The sequence below is a fragment of the Drosophila willistoni genome, chromosome 3R (genome assembly GCF_018902025.1).
Source record: "Drosophila willistoni isolate 14030-0811.24 chromosome 3R, UCI_dwil_1.1, whole genome shotgun sequence".
Lineage (NCBI taxonomy): Eukaryota > Metazoa > Arthropoda > Insecta > Diptera > Drosophilidae > Drosophila > Drosophila willistoni.
Genome location: NC_061086.1, coordinates 4,686,842 through 4,703,008, shown reverse-complemented (window position 1 = coordinate 4,703,008; position 16,167 = coordinate 4,686,842). Strand labels below are relative to the sequence as shown.

The 16,167-nt window shown below is 35.7% G+C and overlaps 3 protein-coding genes across 4 annotated transcripts; all 3 read right to left on the bottom strand.

Moving 5' to 3' along the window:
* Nucleotides 1-894: 894 nt before the first annotated feature.
* LOC6650459 (tensin) lies at nt 895-5,700 on the bottom strand. The gene is made up of 2 exons (XM_002072838.4): nt 3,437-5,700; nt 895-1,766 (listed from the first exon to the last, which is right to left on the bottom strand). The coding sequence occupies exon 1, from the start codon at nt 5,695-5,697 to the stop codon at nt 3,508-3,510; it is 2,190 nt and encodes a 729-aa protein (XP_002072874.1). The 5' UTR covers nt 5,698-5,700; the 3' UTR covers nt 895-1,766; nt 3,437-3,507.
* Nucleotides 5,701-8,994: 3,294 nt separating this feature from the next.
* On the bottom strand, nt 8,995-10,479 carry LOC26529192 (ficolin-2). Its single transcript, XM_015176961.3, has 3 exons — nt 10,445-10,479; nt 9,655-10,371; nt 8,995-9,590 (listed from the first exon to the last, which is right to left on the bottom strand). Exons 2-3 carry the CDS (start codon nt 10,368-10,370, stop codon nt 9,458-9,460), a joined length of 849 nt encoding a protein of 282 aa, XP_015032447.2. The 5' UTR covers nt 10,371; nt 10,445-10,479; the 3' UTR covers nt 8,995-9,457.
* A 1,384-nt stretch (nt 10,480-11,863) lies between these two features.
* Nucleotides 11,864-14,585, bottom strand: LOC111519494 (ficolin-2-like). Of its 2 annotated transcripts, XM_047009816.1 has the most exons (3): nt 14,447-14,585; nt 12,178-13,190; nt 11,864-12,118 (listed from the first exon to the last, which is right to left on the bottom strand). In XM_047009816.1, exons 1-3 carry the CDS (start codon nt 14,516-14,518, stop codon nt 12,004-12,006), a joined length of 1,200 nt encoding a protein of 399 aa, XP_046865772.1. In that variant the 5' UTR covers nt 14,519-14,585; the 3' UTR covers nt 11,864-12,003. The 2 variants fall into 2 exon arrangements, with proteins under 2 accessions (XP_046865772.1, XP_023036449.2); XM_023180681.2 differs by lacking the exon at nt 14,447-14,585 and having other exon boundaries at nt 12,178-13,234.
* Between the last annotated feature and the right edge of the window lie 1,582 nt (nt 14,586-16,167).

The following is a 16,167-nucleotide window of genomic DNA, read 5'->3' as shown; positions in this document are numbered from 1 at the left end:
TAAAATCAACAAAATAAGAATTCTCAAAAATGGTTGACAAACACGAAAAAATGTTCAATCAATTAAAAAATGTTTCGATGGCAATGCCGAAATCGACCCTATCTTCTCCCACTTTACTCGCATTAATCTCATAAAATACATTCTTTGTTTTCGTTTGTAAAAATATTGTAAAAAGAATTTAAACAGCTGTCGTTAATATGTCTACTTACGCTGCTGCTGCGATGGCGCTGAATGACGTCATTTTTTTTGGCATAAATATATTCAGTTTGAAGGTCACGAGACGCATTTTCATTTCACTTGGCAAGCAACTTAAACACTTAAAGGCTCTTTCATTGTTGAGCCAAATACAAATACAAATTGCATTAATTCATAAATTGCACCAATTGAATCAAAGTGTAAAAAATATATACGTTTTTATGGAAATTCTGGTCTGGGGCTTGTCAACTGCCCATAAACGATAGCGATGCCTACATATATACAACATTTGTGTGTATATGGGTAGAGTATATATATACATTCATATATAAAGTAGTTGTCAGACGATAAGATTAAATTACAAAACAAAACAATTGTTATGCATACTAATTGTTTAACTAAAATTAAAGGCAAGCACATTTACATGCTCAGATGTAGACATACATACATACACACATGTATATAAGTTTTGTTTGTTTATACATATTTGCAAACTGGAGCGTTAGATAAGAAATTATAACCAGATGTTGACGATTTGCAAGTCATTTAGAACAGAAACTTATCCAGAATCAAGCAATGAGGATTCGTTTCAAAGCTCCGTTAAAATCGAGGGACTCAAACAATAGAGGTCACTTCCAAAAGCCATTTCCAAGCCTTTTTGATAAATGAAATTCTCTTTTTCATAAATTAATTTTGTTGCATGTTTATTAACATCGTTTGCCATTTTTTATTTTTGTTTTATTTATAGTGACTGAAATTAGTAGAGCTTATAGCTAATACAAAGATACATATATAAATTATAAAATTTGTTTCGTTTTGAACGCGTTTTTCATCGAACTTATTTAACAGCTGGTGCTTGTGTATTAAAAAAACAACTTTCTAAGTTAACATTAATTGTACGTAGTTTCACAAAAAAAGTATATTAGTTATATATTAGATATATTAGGTTCATTGTGTGAGTGTGTGTCTCAGTGGCGGGTCTGGAAATTTGAAATGGGTGAAATTTCCCACTAAAGTAGACAGACAGAGAATTTAATTTAAAAAACAAACAAAGAGTTTTGGTTTGTTTTGTAGTCGAAAAGTTCTATATTTATTTCTGACTTCACTGAATTTTTTGGAAGCCTATTGCCTACTTTAGGGAGCGATTTGCCCTCATATCACATACCCAGATTTGCCCTTTAATGTGCGTGTGTGTGTTTGTGGTTTCTTTGTAGCGCACCCTGTAAGCCATTTAAGAAAGTTGCCATTTCAACTTTAACCTTATTATTGCTAATATCATAATTAAGTTTATCATATGTAACATATAAACAAAAAATGATTCGTTTTCCATTCATTTTGCAAGACAAAGCGCCACTGTACGTTTAGTTATTCGAAGTTGATAGACAGTTGGATACAGATGTATGTATCTGTAGGTACATATGTATATATTGTATAGTACGTTATCTGTGAGTTTATACTTTTTATTTTCGTGCATTCTGTTTCGCTCTAAATAAACTAATTGTATAGCTGACATCAATTATTGTTATTATATTTCGGCTGGTTATACGTTCTGTTAAGTGCCACACAATTTCCTGAAACGACATTGGGAGAGAGAAAAAATTTATGAAATACAAAATGCAACAGCAATTATTTCAACAAGGTCATAAATTCCATTTCCACTACCAATGGAAATTCCTTTCAATTGATGAAGTTGCTTAATTGCAGATCCAATGATCACATAAGCCGGTAAGGGTTTCAATTGAAAGCAATGCAGTTTAAGACGTTTACGCGAACAGCTAATACCCTTTAAAATACTCAAAGATCGAAACACTATGCTAAACTAGACTAGATTATAGTTTTGATTATTTTGCTTTTAAATTCTTTCACCATTCTGTCTATGAGCTCATTCCTTTGATATCTGCGCAATCGTCCTACATCTACGTAAGACGAATTTATTTTAGCAATTGTTCAAATCGATTTCTATAAACACTTCACACATATGTTTATCTATTCGCATATTTCTTTTTATAGTTTTTCGTGTGAATCAAAATGTTGTGAGATTCCAAAAAGTTACTTTACATCCAAAATTACCTTGAAATTCTTTAACCCCTGGTGATCTAAACTAAAGTTGAACGATCTGGCAAATGAAACAACTTATCTTAGGTAGCTATATGCCTCATATACATGTACGTATGTATGTACGCATGCCTATATATTTACTTTTTTTTGCCTCACATCATGCTTAGAATTGATAAAAACGCAAGGAAACAAAAGTATAGAACTGCCTCTTATCAGTGGGGGCGACCTCAACACATGACCGTGAAGTGACCAAATTAATCAATTCGAAATGAAAGCAAAACGATATAATGACTACAATAGCGTTAGCTATGCCCTATACATATAGATGTTTGTATATAGGTGTGGTCTTATAAAAATATTGCTAACAGAAGCCTTTTACTTGCCGATAGGAAGTCTAGCTAACTTCATCAAAAATAGCAGAAAAAACTGACTCATGACAGAAACTTCCGTTGTGGAAAAAAAATGAAAAGTGTGAGATATTTGGTGTGGGTGGTAAAGGTATATACAAACATATGTCTATATATGTATATATATGGATACGTTTAGAGAGAGTATATGGAAACCGTTAAATAAACAAACAGCCAAAGGCATAATGTAAAACAAACAAAACGATCGACGATGGTCTGGCCTCGGGGAAGGTCCAAAGAATATTGAAATGTTTTTAATAGTTTCTTTTTTCGTCGTTATGACGTTCGGACATAACGCTATATTTGCCTTTACAGTGATGCCTACGTAAGTAAGATCTTTTCTATAAGAAAGAAACTAACTCACTATTATTAGATGCTAATGCTTTTTTCTTTCAATTACTGGTTCGTTTCTGATCAAAGTTGTTTGGTGAATGCCATTTCTACATATTCCTGTCTATGGCAAACGATTTTTTTGGGATGGTTTATAGAGACGGTTTAGCTTAGGTTATCTGGCATTTGAAAAGGCTTAAATTTGTTTAAAGCGAAGAATACTTATGTTGCATACTTTAATGGGAAAAGTTCGCCCATTTCGCCCAAAGGCAGATCAGACTAGTTTCAATTGTAATTTCTGTGACCTTAATTTAAATATCACCGAATTCTCACTGTAGTTGGCCATTTAATCAGCTCCTAGCAAGGACGCTTCGACACACCCATGGCAATAAACATTTTTTATGGCCCGTCCGCCACCCCACCCTTACGCTCACCAAACATTTTACCTTTTCATTTGCATTATGGTTTGGTCTGTCCATTTTAGTTCTGGTCCTGCACTTTTTGGCGTTTTATGTCTCTATAGAACATAGTTCTTTAGCTTTTCGGTGGGCAGCGTTCGATTAGCAAATGAGACAATTGCCGCTGCTGGCTGACTGACCGAAAGATCACAGAATACATGACATTGATTATCCTTGGAACTGTGCGAGCGACGTGCCACAAAGGCGAAAATCGTTTTCTTCTCGCTCTGAGCCTTGGAGGCATCTTCACCCGATGGTGGCGATGACCACATTCGATTTTCCGGATCGATAGCACAGTGTGAGATGATATCGGCTGTGTAATGCTTGCGGAAGAACTTTTTACGCGTGTTATCGGTCAATGTGATGCCCTGGGAGGTAACTTTGAAATGAACCTCAGTGGCTGGATGCAGAGGTGTTTGGGCATACATTTGCCGGATGGCCTTACGTATCGCTTCGTTGCCGGTTAACGACTCTGTGTCGCAGGAGTATAGCCACAGGACATTGCAGGCAGCTCCATGGGCTAGCAAATGCTCCTGCGCTGGCGTTTTGGCTAACGGACTTGGAACAATATCCTCTTCGGGCAAACGGAGTAGGCAAGGCAATGCCAATTGATTGATGGAATGCTCGAAAACCAAAGCCGAAAGTGATGTGAAGACGGGTTCGTTGGCACAACCCTTTAAGCGGACCCCACGTTGTGTGGGTTCGATAAGGAAGTGACGCACTAGCTCCTGGGAACCAGCTGGAGGCTGAGAGACACGTACAACCAGGCCATAGGCATTCTTATAGGTTGTCGAATCGCGTACTAAGAAAGTGCCCGGCTGGGCTGATGCCAATAAGGCAATGGCATCTTCACGCGAGAGATTGGCCTTATACCAGAATTTGGCCGAACTGCGAGCAAAGCGTACAGAATCGGCGGCCACTTCCATGGGTGGCTCTTGGGGAGAGCCAAGTGGGGTGGACTGTCGTTGATTTTGTCTTGATGTTGTCTGATAGATCGACTCCAAGCCCAAATGTTGCTGTTGCGGTGTTGTGCCCCCAAATGGTGTGCGCGGTGTGACCGGAAAGGCTGGAGTCTCTGGTCTACTTGTGGGACTAGGCGTTGTTGTCTGGCCATTGGTATTTGGGTTACGCTTGCTACTGGTGGCATAGATGGGCGACGATGGTGATGCGGATAAATCGCGACGAGTGCGCGTAAGTGTCTCCAAGTTGCTACTGTTGCTCTGACCATAAGTCGACGAGGCTGGTTCCACATGAAGTTGCTGTTGGCTGTTGATGCTGCTGCTGTTGATTTTGCTGCTGCTGCTGTTAATTGTGTGATAATTGCGTTCCTCTAGTGTGGATGCAATGTGTCGTCTATTGATCACACCATCTGGAACATCCTGATCCTCCACGAATTGTATGGTCCGTGTTTGATATGGAGCATATGTGGGTGCTGGCGCTGATTTACGTTCATTATTTCCATAATCCAAATCATCCAAATTCAAATTGAATTCGAAATCATAATTATATTTGCTTTTACCCCCCAGAGATGAGGTATTCCGATAATATCCATTACCATTTCCATTGCCATTGGTAGTATAGAGGGTATTTGTATAATATTGCCTTTGTGGTGGTATGGGTGGTTCACGCTTCTGCTGGCGTCCCACTCCCTCACTACCCCTATACTCGTTGAAGACCTTTTCGCGTCTCTCCCGTAGCAATTGTTCGAAATCATCTCGCAGTGGCGTCTGCTGTGGCGACGAAGCTGACGTCGCAGACGACGCCGACGATGGAAGACCAGATCTATAATGATATGTGTTGGCTATGGTATTTGTATTTGTGGAATTTGTTGTGTTTGTTCCATTTCCCAGAGTTTTGCGCACTAGCAAAGGGCTCGTCAATCGCGGTTGGGGCTTGATCATATCGTTTATATTACCATTATTGCTATTATTATTATCATTTTTATAATTATAATTATTCGTTGTCGTTGTTGTTGTTGTACCGAAATCAAAATCTAAAAAGCAATCCGCTTGCGTCGGTGTTGGCGTTTTGCGCAATGGTGTTGAAGTTTTGGCGATTCCATAGCTAAATGGCAACGAATTCTCGCGGGCATGATAAGGTATGCCGTTTCCACTTCCATTTCCATTCCCAATCGTATTATAGTTTTTATAGTAATTATTATTATTATTGTTGTTGTTGTTGGCGTTGCCGTTGTATTGGTATTTATTAACAGCACCAATAGCACTAGTATCTTCGTACGGCGACCGCATAGTTTCGCGAATTCAAAAAGACTGAGTGGAAATAATTTCTGTTGAGCGCCGCTAGAGAACTTCAGACGAAAACACAGCAACAGATACAGATACAATGAAGTAAGTAAGTCTTCTCGCCGACTTAGGTATACCATGTATCAGTGAAACAAATATATTATAAATATATATTTAAATGCATTTATGTATTTATATACATACATAACATATAGGAATATACATACCAAATATGTATAGCGATATATGTTTCCACTGTGAGCGTGGAAGGGGGCGTGGCAATGATTTGAAATAAACTTGATCACTTTGCATACTACACAAGTCCATATTTATAGTCTCTGAGATCTAGGTGTTCATACGGACGGACAAACGGATAGGGCTAGTTCGACTCGGCTGCTGATCAAGAATATATATACTTTATGGAGTCGGAAAAGCTTTCTTCTGCCTATTACACACATTTTGGCGACTTTAATATACCATTTCATTCTATTGGTGCATGGTATAACAACACTAACAGAAAGACAACACCAACTCATACATAGATACAGATACAGATACTAAAAGTGTAAATTCAGCGTTGGCGTTCATTCGCTCTCCTCACGCTCACACCAACACACACTCTCTGTGGCTCTCACTCTTTTGTGCTTTGTTGGCCATAAACAAATCTGAATACAGTGGACTGAAAATTTTCATACAAAAAAACATTTTTAAGGGGTTATGTGAAATTAAATACTTCTCGTTTGGAAAATATAATTTCAAATTTTAAACTGTTTCCAATGTTGTTACAAAAGATACGCCTTTTTTAAGTTTCCGTAGCAGGTTAACATTGTGCAAAAACTCATAAGTTTATGTATTTGCTAAGTTGGCCCACTGTGGCCTCCCCACTCAAAATACACATGCATGCTAGCACATGAACACACACACAGCAATATTTAGCTAAGGTGTTGAGTGAGGTAGCTCCCAAGCTGGTAGAGCGGCAGAGGAATTGAGCGAGAGAGAGCGTACAATTTGCGGTGATGTCATTCCTTAACGCGCAAGCTAATCAAAACAAGCAATGAAAAGTAGATACAAGATCGGCAGTTTCACTCATTTCTGTATAAGCTTCTTCTCTCTCTCTTGCCATCTATCTACATATCTCCCTATGGTTCTCTTTCAGTGTTTGTTGTAAGTTGTAAACAAACGTTCCGAAAGTTCTGATCAATTGGCCTAAGCTCACCCCTCTTTGTCTCTTTACCAACCACCCACTCCATATGTTGTATCAGAAGCCTCGCACGTTTTATTTTTGCTTCAATTGAATAATGTGATGTGGGGCCATCTGGTTTGATTTTAGAGTGCTGAATGAGTATGAATGAGTCTTTGTTTGTTCGAAATCAAAAATGCAATGATCAGGATTTTGAATTGAATTCAAATCTTTTTTCATCTTGTGTATCAATAAATTGCGGTCTACTTGTTGTTTAGGCTCAGGTTGCATTTTGTATTACTATTGAACTTTTGTGGCAAAGTCAGATACAGATATACAGACACAGACATACATAGGCAACTCTTAGATAGTGGTCGCACCTTTCTTTTGATTTCTCAACAAACATTTCTGTTGTAGAAAGTGGAGAAAATTGTCAGCATACCTTTTGTGGGTAAACAAGCGAGAGCAACAGCAAAATGAACTTAAAACCAGCTACATAACAACATTTTTGTGACGTCAGAGAAACATACGAATAAAGAGAGATACATACATATAGCAAAGATGTTTGCTACTTCAAATTCTTTAACAAATTATGCAAAAATAAATGAAAAATATGTGATTTGTTGCCAACATAGATCCAGCCAGTTTTGTGGGTGGTTTGAGGTCATAGTCAGTGTTACAACTATCCACCCACGACAAGCTTACTACACATATACACACACACACTCAAACACACAGAGAGTCACACCAACACGAATATAAACAAGTTGCTGTTTCTCTCTCTATCTCTCTGTTTTCTGGCTCTTCTCACTCATAGTTGGCAACTCGTTTACCTTTTTTTGCACCGCTTTGGGCATCTGCTGGCATTGTTGTTGCTGCATAAAAATCTCTCACAACTGATTAAAAATATAAATTTATTTTTGGAAAAATGCCAATCAATAACCATATGTTCGCATATCATCAATTTGTGGCCAGAAACCATTCATCTAACGCCTGTTGAAATATACAAAACTGATCTTTAACGTGTCTAAATGCATTTGAGTGCATTTTTTTGCGGTTAGCCTTAACGTTTTAGTGGTTTTTCATGTATAAAGCAAATAAAGTGACATTTCCCTTTTAGCATATGCGTATATAATCTTGACCTTAAGATTTTGTTTCGCCTAGTCTATGAGAAAATTTTGTTTAATATGGAGTTGAATACACTTATAATAAGTAAGCTGGTAGCCATTTTAGACTTTTAGATATAAAGATAATAAAACTTATTGTCATCAAAGTGTAATGTTGCTAGCGAATAATATTGCCAACTAATAATGTATGTGGCTTGAATATTGTTGCCAAACGCCTTCAAATTATAAAAGTGTTGCATATTGTTGGGCGCATTCTTATAAAAGATAGATAAAAAGAGCACCAACAAATTTGACTGTTTCGCACTTTACTTTGCAACTACACGAACATTTATGCTTATCACAATGTTTTTTTTTTGTAAGTGTCATAATATTTGTGTTGTAAAATTATGTAATTTTTCATTTATTCAGTAAAAGTTACTTAACTAACAATAAGTCAGAACTACTTTACCTAGTTTTAAGTCAGCAGGGCCGTTTACATTACATTGTTCAACAAAATAAATAAAACCGAACCGCAACATAACCATTGAGTAACAAACCCGAATTTGGATTTTTGTAAGTTAGTTCGAATTTTTGTTCCTTTCATATTCAAATAATGTTTTTATACGAATATTGTTTTCTGCTTCATTTAGTTGGAAAAACCAACTAGTTTTTACATTGAATGTATAATATGGCCACTAGCCATCGCAACTTTATAGTCTTTAGCGAAGGTGGCTAGTACAATAGCAATACAGACAACCAACAAGAATAAATCAGTTCAATCCAGAGGGCCGGGCTAATTGCGACCGCGTCAAAGTTTGTATGCCCTTGCCAGTTTTTAAAAGTACTTAAATTGACTTAAATTAAAACTAAAATATTCAAGAATATTTAAAAAGAAAAGTTTGCTAAATTTAAAAGACCAATAAAAAAATGGTCTGGGGCAATTGGAACAAGCTAATATTTGTCGCACAGTGTTTTTACTATTAAAAACAAGGAATAAAAAAGTCCAAGTAAAAAAGGTTTATTTAAAAATATAAGTTTATAACTTTATAGAAGTGTATCATTTGATTTTTTTTAGTAGGAGATTATTATTATTATAAATACAATTTAAATTTTCAACGATTTTGTGGCTTTTAGCCCAAAAAAGAATCACAGGCAATAGGTGATTCATTGCAAATTGTTTTGTTACTTTTTATCTTATACCCTTGCCGAAAGAGAGTCTTATCACTCATATGCGTGTGTCAGGCAACTGCAGCTGATTATAAGTATTATTAACAAACGAGTATTCTTGATCAAAAGTAATTTTAACAGTCACTTCAAAGAATTAAATTTTTGTGTCAAGATCATTCGTTGATCAGGCTAGGGTATTGAGATAATGGTGCAAAAGAGTTATTTCCGTTTCTGTTAACTGCAAATTCTATAAAAATTTGCGGTCGTTTGGTTAGAGGTAGGTTTTGGTTTTTTGTATAAGATAATCCTTTATCTAAATATGATTAAGTTGTTGTGGTTTTGGACGAATTAGCATTTGAATTGTTTTAATAGGAGTCCATCCATTCCAGCTCATGCTAGATAACTCACTAGATCTTTCATTTTTGGAATAAAGAGCAAGTGGATTTCTAAACATAAAAAATAATTTAGTTTAAATTAATAGAAAAACAAATAAGAATTTTGATTACTTACGGCCCTTTGCATGACTTAAACCACCATGCCCCCTTGTATGCTTCAGCACAATTTTTAACATCCTCATCGTTGTCTTGATCGTAGGTCGTAAATTTTTGATTTAAATTGTATTCCGTCATAAGGTCATCACTGCCAGTGCCTGAAAAGCGTCCCAATGATTCGAGTGTGTAACTTTTCTTATCGTCTCCTATTTTAAAATTGTCATAGCGTACTGCGCCATTTATACCATCGAAATATTTAAACGTCACGTAAAGCTCAACCGGCTGAGACTTGGTAATGCGATGCAGATGATCGAGACCAATGAAAAACTCTCCGTTTAAATTACCGAAACCCATGCGAAATTCATTCCAGTTTCTGGTAAAATTTTCACTGCCATCAAAACGATTTAAAATGACCATCCAATTACCGCCGGCGATATCATTATTGCATCGTGCAGTTATTGAAGAAATTTCGTCTATTTGGATATCGTGAATACCCGTGGAAAGATTGCTACAACTAATAACGAAATGGTTTTCATCTGATGTAGAAGCACCGAAGAAACACGCCCATAGAAGGACTAAAAGCAATAAAACAGCACTGATGATGCCACTAATCAAATAAATTAGCGTTTTTGTTCCAGAATTTTTAGTCACAGTGAGTGCATTATCTCCACCGGCCTCGACCATCAGCCTGGAGTGCTGACCTTCTTTATCCAATTGGTTGTTGGTGGACGACATGCTGCGGTATAATAATTTGTATAACGTAAAAGAAGGTTTTAATCAAATTTTTGTTTCTATATGTATATACGAACCGCTTGCTTAAAATTTGTCGATAGCCGCGTCGCGATTGCTATCGAATATACAGTGAAGGATGGAAGTAAACGTACACTTTATAAATGTGTATGTATTGAGTGCCTTCGGAACACCTCAATAAAAGATAAAGATGTAACTATGTCTTGTTTAAGATAGAATTAGAGAATAGAGAAAACAATTCAAAATTTAAACTGTGAAAGTGATTGGCTTAAAGCATTAAAAGTAAAGAAAAAAGTCTAATCACACTGTAAATCTTCCTCTTACAATTAGTAAATTTAAAAAGAAAAAACATGCAAAAGACAACCAAGACTAGTGCACAGGAACTAAAGAAATGTGCGTTTCTCTGTACATTGACCCTTTAAAACCTTTGGGGAGGTTTTGTGCCTGTTTAGAGAAAGCTGATGGGTCGTTATGGTATAGACATTCCTTAAGCAACATAAGGCGTTGTGTTTCTTTATTTTCTGTCCCCAAACTGTACCACAACTCTAATAGTTTAATCTTTATTGTTTCACGGAATATGTTACAGTGCTTGGATAAGAGGGGGTCAACTTGCTTTACACAATACTTGAACGGGTTGCAATATAGTCTTCTGGAAAATCGCGGTTGTATATTAACTTTATTCCTTTACGAAATTTATTTAAGAAATCAAATTCTGCCTAATTTTAACCAAATTGCTTATACACAATATGCAAAATAGGAAACGTGTAAACAAGCATAATATAAATTGTGTATACAGAATGCATTGTTATAAAAGAAATCAATAGTTACCATCAAATAATTATATTTTTCCAAAACATTGCTCTTGCCATTTGATTCAGTAACAGCCCTATGAAAAGGGTGATACATTTCTCAAAGAGCTCTAAATCCATTAAACTTTTAATTCCAATTTTATAAAGAAATATACAACTACTTTCCCTTACACGACTGTGCGTTTTGAGATAACGTTTGGGTGAGAGCTGAGTCCTCGAGCTTCCAAAAAATTACCCTTAGCTTGCTCATTTGAATGTTTTAATCATGTTATTTAATTGTTTATGCGATAAAACTATAAACATAATATAACACACTTTTCTGGGTACAAAAATGTTAGTTTTAGTGATAAAAGAAAAATATATTTTCACTTAGTCATTAAATAATGTCGAGTATATCAAAAATAAATACCCAATTTTTGGGTCAAAATAAGTTAATAGGAATATGTTTTCTTTTTTTCTTTTTGCTTTTAAAATCATTGCAGATATTATGTAACATAAATGTAATCACATTTTTATAAGGCACAGAAATGCAGTGGATTTCGTTCGGCACTTAAAGTCACTACGAGTATTCTTGATAAACAAGTTCATTGACATTCAAATGCTCTGCAATGGAGTTTCATTGCTATCTTAAAACGATTTGCAATAGTATATTAATAAATAGACATATTCTTCATTATATGAATGTAAATATATGTAATTGCCAGCATATAGAAAATTCGGATTCTTTGATTTATATTTTTTTGTTTATCATGTCCTATATAAAATGGGTGTCCAGCTAGGCAAGAAATTGGATAGCTTTAATTGAATAATTATTGTTTTGGACGAATTAGCATTAGAATTGATCGAATAGGATTAAATCCATTCCAGCTCATACTCGATAATTCGCTGGATCTTGCATTGCGTGAATATTGTGCAAGAGGATTTCTAGAAAATAGAAAAAACAAAGAAATATAGTAAACAAGATAAGAATTCAGTTTACTTACGGTCCCCTGCAGAACCCAAACCACCAAGCACCCTTGAATGTTTGGGCACAATTTCTATAATCTTTATTGTTGTCCTTGTCGTAGGTCGTGAATTTTTGATTTAAATTGTTACTCGTCATGAGATCATCTATGTTAGAGCCATAAAAGGCACCCAATGACTTAAGAACATAACCAGTATTCTCGTTGCCTATTCTGAAATTATCATAGCGAGCAAAACCTTTTATACCATCGAAATATTTATATTCCACATAAAGTTCAAACTGCTGAGAGTTGGTAATGCGATGAAGATGATCGAGACCAATGAAAAACTCTCCGTTTAAATTACCGAAACCCATGCGAAATTCATTCCAGCTTCTGGTAAAATTTTCACTGCCATCAAAACGATTTAAAATGACCATCCAATTACCGCCGGCGATATCATTATTGCATCGTGCAGTTATTGAAGAAATTTCGTCTATTTCAATATCGTGAATACCCGTGGAAAGATTGTTACAATAAGTGAATTTGTCAAATTTTTTAGGTTTTACTTGAAATTCATGTAGAGCTTTATTCTTTACATCTAACTGACTTTTTAAATCCTCTATTTTTTGTTTATTACTAGATAACGAGATATTCAACCTTTCGTTTCTACTCTTTAAAGTTTTAATTTCTTTCTCGAGCTGATCTATCTTGATCTGTCTTTTCAAACTTTCACCGCAGTTTATGTCGTATTTTTGTTGTAATCGTAATTCAGTTTTCTCTATTTCGGAATTCCATTGTTGGTCAACATATCTTTCAATTTTCGAAATATTTTCCCTTAGAGTCTGAACAGTTGCATTGAGTTGACCAATAGACTCGCCCAATTCATTATTATGTATTGAGAAATTTTCGTTTTGTTTTTTTAAAATTTGCAATTCGTATTTTCTGCTTCGATTCTTTTGTTTTGTTGGGGGCGTCAGTTCAGCTGGTTTCTTTTGGCCATTTTCCAACGGCCTAATTTTGGCACAACAGGTGGCAGCTTTCACATCAGAACACTAAAAATATAGGATAGAATATAAATATTTTATTTCTTCTTGGCTATTACAGTTTTCTGTAGCGTTAATTTTAACTAAATGACATGAGCAATCGAAATTGGCAAATAATGATTACGCAATATGCATTTTTATACCATACACCCATAGGGTGAAATGGTATATTAAAGTCGCCAAAATGTATGTAACAGGCAGAAGGAAGCATCTCGGACCCCACAAAGTATATATATTCTTGATCAGGATCAAAAACCGAGTCGATCTAGCCATGTCCGTCTGTCCATCCGTCCGTCCGTCTGTCCGTCCGTCCGTCCGTCCGTATGAACACCTAGATCTCGGAGACTATAAGAGCTAGAGCCACCAAATTTGGTATGCAGTCTCGTGTAGTATGTACGCTTATCGAGTTTGTTTCAAATATTTGCCACGCCCCCTTCCGCCCCCAGAATTTACATAAAACTGTTTTTCTTAAAAAGTATAGCAGATAGAAACATCAATTTTGGTTTATATACTCGTTTAGTTAGCGCGCAGAAAATAATTGTTCCAACTTTTTGCCACGCCCCCTTCCGCCCCCGGAATTTACATAACTCTGATTTTCTTAAAAACTATGAAAGCTACCGACATTAAATTTGGTATGTAAGTTAGCTTAATAGACGCGCAGATATTGACTATTTAAAAATTTTGCCACGTCCATTTCCGCCCCCGCAAATTAAACAAAACTGATTTTCTCGAAAACTAACAAAGCTAAAGTCACCAAATTTAGTATGTATATTGGCTTAGTATGCGCGCAGAATACATATATTTTAAAATGTTGCCACGCCCACCTCCGCCTCCATAATTTAGAAAAAACCGATTAGCTCTTGCAATTTTTTTACCATCGCGATCAAATTTGGCAGACTAATAAATCTTATCTATTTCTATCAAACTACCAAATTTGATTGAAATCGGACTAGAAACATACAAAATATACGTATGAACGTATTTTGCTACGCGATCCATAAGGGCAGAATTGGCCGTTGGCTAGTGGCGGCGCTAGAGTGCTTTTGTGTTTGTAGAGTGAGCGAGATAGCAAATGGTATGAGGCATGTTAAAATAATTTAGTAGACATACATTTGGTTTTCGAAATTTTAAATATTTGTTTCACCTGGTGTATGGTATACCCAAGTCGGCGAGACGACTTACTTACTTCATTTCTCCAATGTTTGCATACATACACATATACATACATACAAAAGTCCATATATGTAACATATATGTACACTTACAATATTCTCTCCATTGTTTACTGCAATAACGTGTCCAATTATTATTAAGAAAACAAACTTGACAGGATGCATTTCTGTTTTTTCCAAACATTCATGGATTATTATCGATTCTCGATAACGACAGAACCGTTCACGAAGACAAAAGTATAGATAAACTGAAAAGTTCTTTATTTGGACAGTGACCGAGTCATGTGCCTATTGAAGTGAATACACCCCCTTATATATAGGAAACATTGAGCAACACATACATATACGGGGGTTTTTAAACACTTGCAGATGGTATTATAAAATTGGTCACATGTCTGTAGCGCACAGAAGAATGAGAAGCTGAGTCGATATAGCCATGCCCATCCGTCGGTTGCACAGGCAAATCACGTTTACGTCATCTTAACAGCTATTGGGATGAAACTTGATATTTGAGCTACTTCTAACCCGGGATTGGACCACTATATCACATAGTTAAAGAAAAATAGGTGAAGAAATTGGAGTATCCCTACGAAATGTACTTATCAGATAGTTTTTTATATAAATCATCAGATCTCGAATCAGATCGGATAAATAGAATACAAATATGGTCTGCTCAAACGCTGCCTGCAGCGCCGCACAGCAGCCAACTACGTCACTGCTCGAATCATTAGAGCACACGCATACTCACACAGAATGAATTGAGTTACAGAAAAAGTTTGGAACATGTAAAAATATTACCCAATGAAATATTTACAATTTACTTAAATGGCCAAGAAGCAGCGTTGGTAAGAAAATGATAATAGATTCGGCTTGGCCACCACTCCACATACATTTAGCTCCTAATACATAGGATTCGAAACGGAATTCAGAATATTTCCGTATTTTCCGTTACTAAAAGAATTGGTTCTGCTGATAATGAGGCGATTGTTATCGTGGCAAAACCCTTGCCGGACCATGCGAAGAAGGACAGTCAACCAGGACAGGAAATGGACCACTATAATGGAGGCAGAACACCGCATTTACTCCAAAGAAGATGGCTTAGGAAGAAGCCAGAAGAATTAGCTTGGAGGAGTGGCATATAAGATGAGAAAACGTTTCCAATCTCAGGTTATTGTTTTATCAACGCGTAAAGGCCAAGTTACCTTTCGTGTGCAATATTGTTGTGACCTCGCAGTGCCAAAAAGAAGTACTAGCATTAGATTATCAAAAAAATAGAATTATTAATTAAAAATAGAATTATACATATTCTTTACGTCATATTCGTCGTCATCAGTCTTCGTATTCATTCTATAATTTACTTAATTTATAATATAAGCAAATTATGTATAAGCATAATTTAAATTAGGAACTTCAATGGTACGTTTCACTGATAAAGAAATTACTTAGTCAGAGCTTGATGAATTTACTCGTGTCGGTCCAAATATTTAGGAACAAAAAACTTATCGCTTTTTCTCGGGTTTTCGACACTTCGTAAATTTATAAATAGAAACAATTAAAAGTGAATTTAAAACTCTATTAAAATTTTTCTTTCACTTAAATGATCAATGGATGTGTAGTATTTGGACTCATTCCGTTCACTTATCGTACCATTAATGGAATTTATAACTTCTTTTAACTGATATCATAAGGAATCCCGTATGAATATCGACTTGAAGTCATTAGGGCCTTTATTTTATAATTATATTATATATATTATAATACATTTTGGCACAATTCTTTTGATTCATTATTTAGTTTAAAAATCCTTCAAGGAG

Excerpts from the sequence above, each read along its gene's own strand:
- LOC6650459 (XM_002072838.4), bottom strand. The coding sequence starts at position 5,697 with ATGCGGTCGCCGTACGAAGATACTAGTGCTATTGGTGCTGTTAATAAA.
- LOC26529192 (XM_015176961.3), bottom strand. The coding sequence starts at position 10,370 with ATGTCGTCCACCAACAACCAATTGGATAAAGAAGGTCAGCACTCCAGG. Across the intron at positions 9,591-9,654 it reads TTTAAGTCATGCAAAGGGCC|AAATCCACTTGCTCTTTATT; the intron begins GTAAGTAATCAA and ends TTTTATGTTTAG.
- LOC111519494 (XM_047009816.1), bottom strand. The coding sequence starts at position 14,518 with ATGCATCCTGTCAAGTTTGTTTTCTTAATAATAATTGGACACGTTATT. Across the intron at positions 13,191-14,446 it reads TAAACAATGGAGAGAATATT|TGTTCTGATGTGAAAGCTGC; the intron begins GTAAGTGTACAT and ends CTATATTTTTAG. Across the intron at positions 12,119-12,177 it reads TTTGGGTTCTGCAGGGGACC|AAATCCTCTTGCACAATATT; the intron begins GTAAGTAAACTG and ends TCTATTTTCTAG.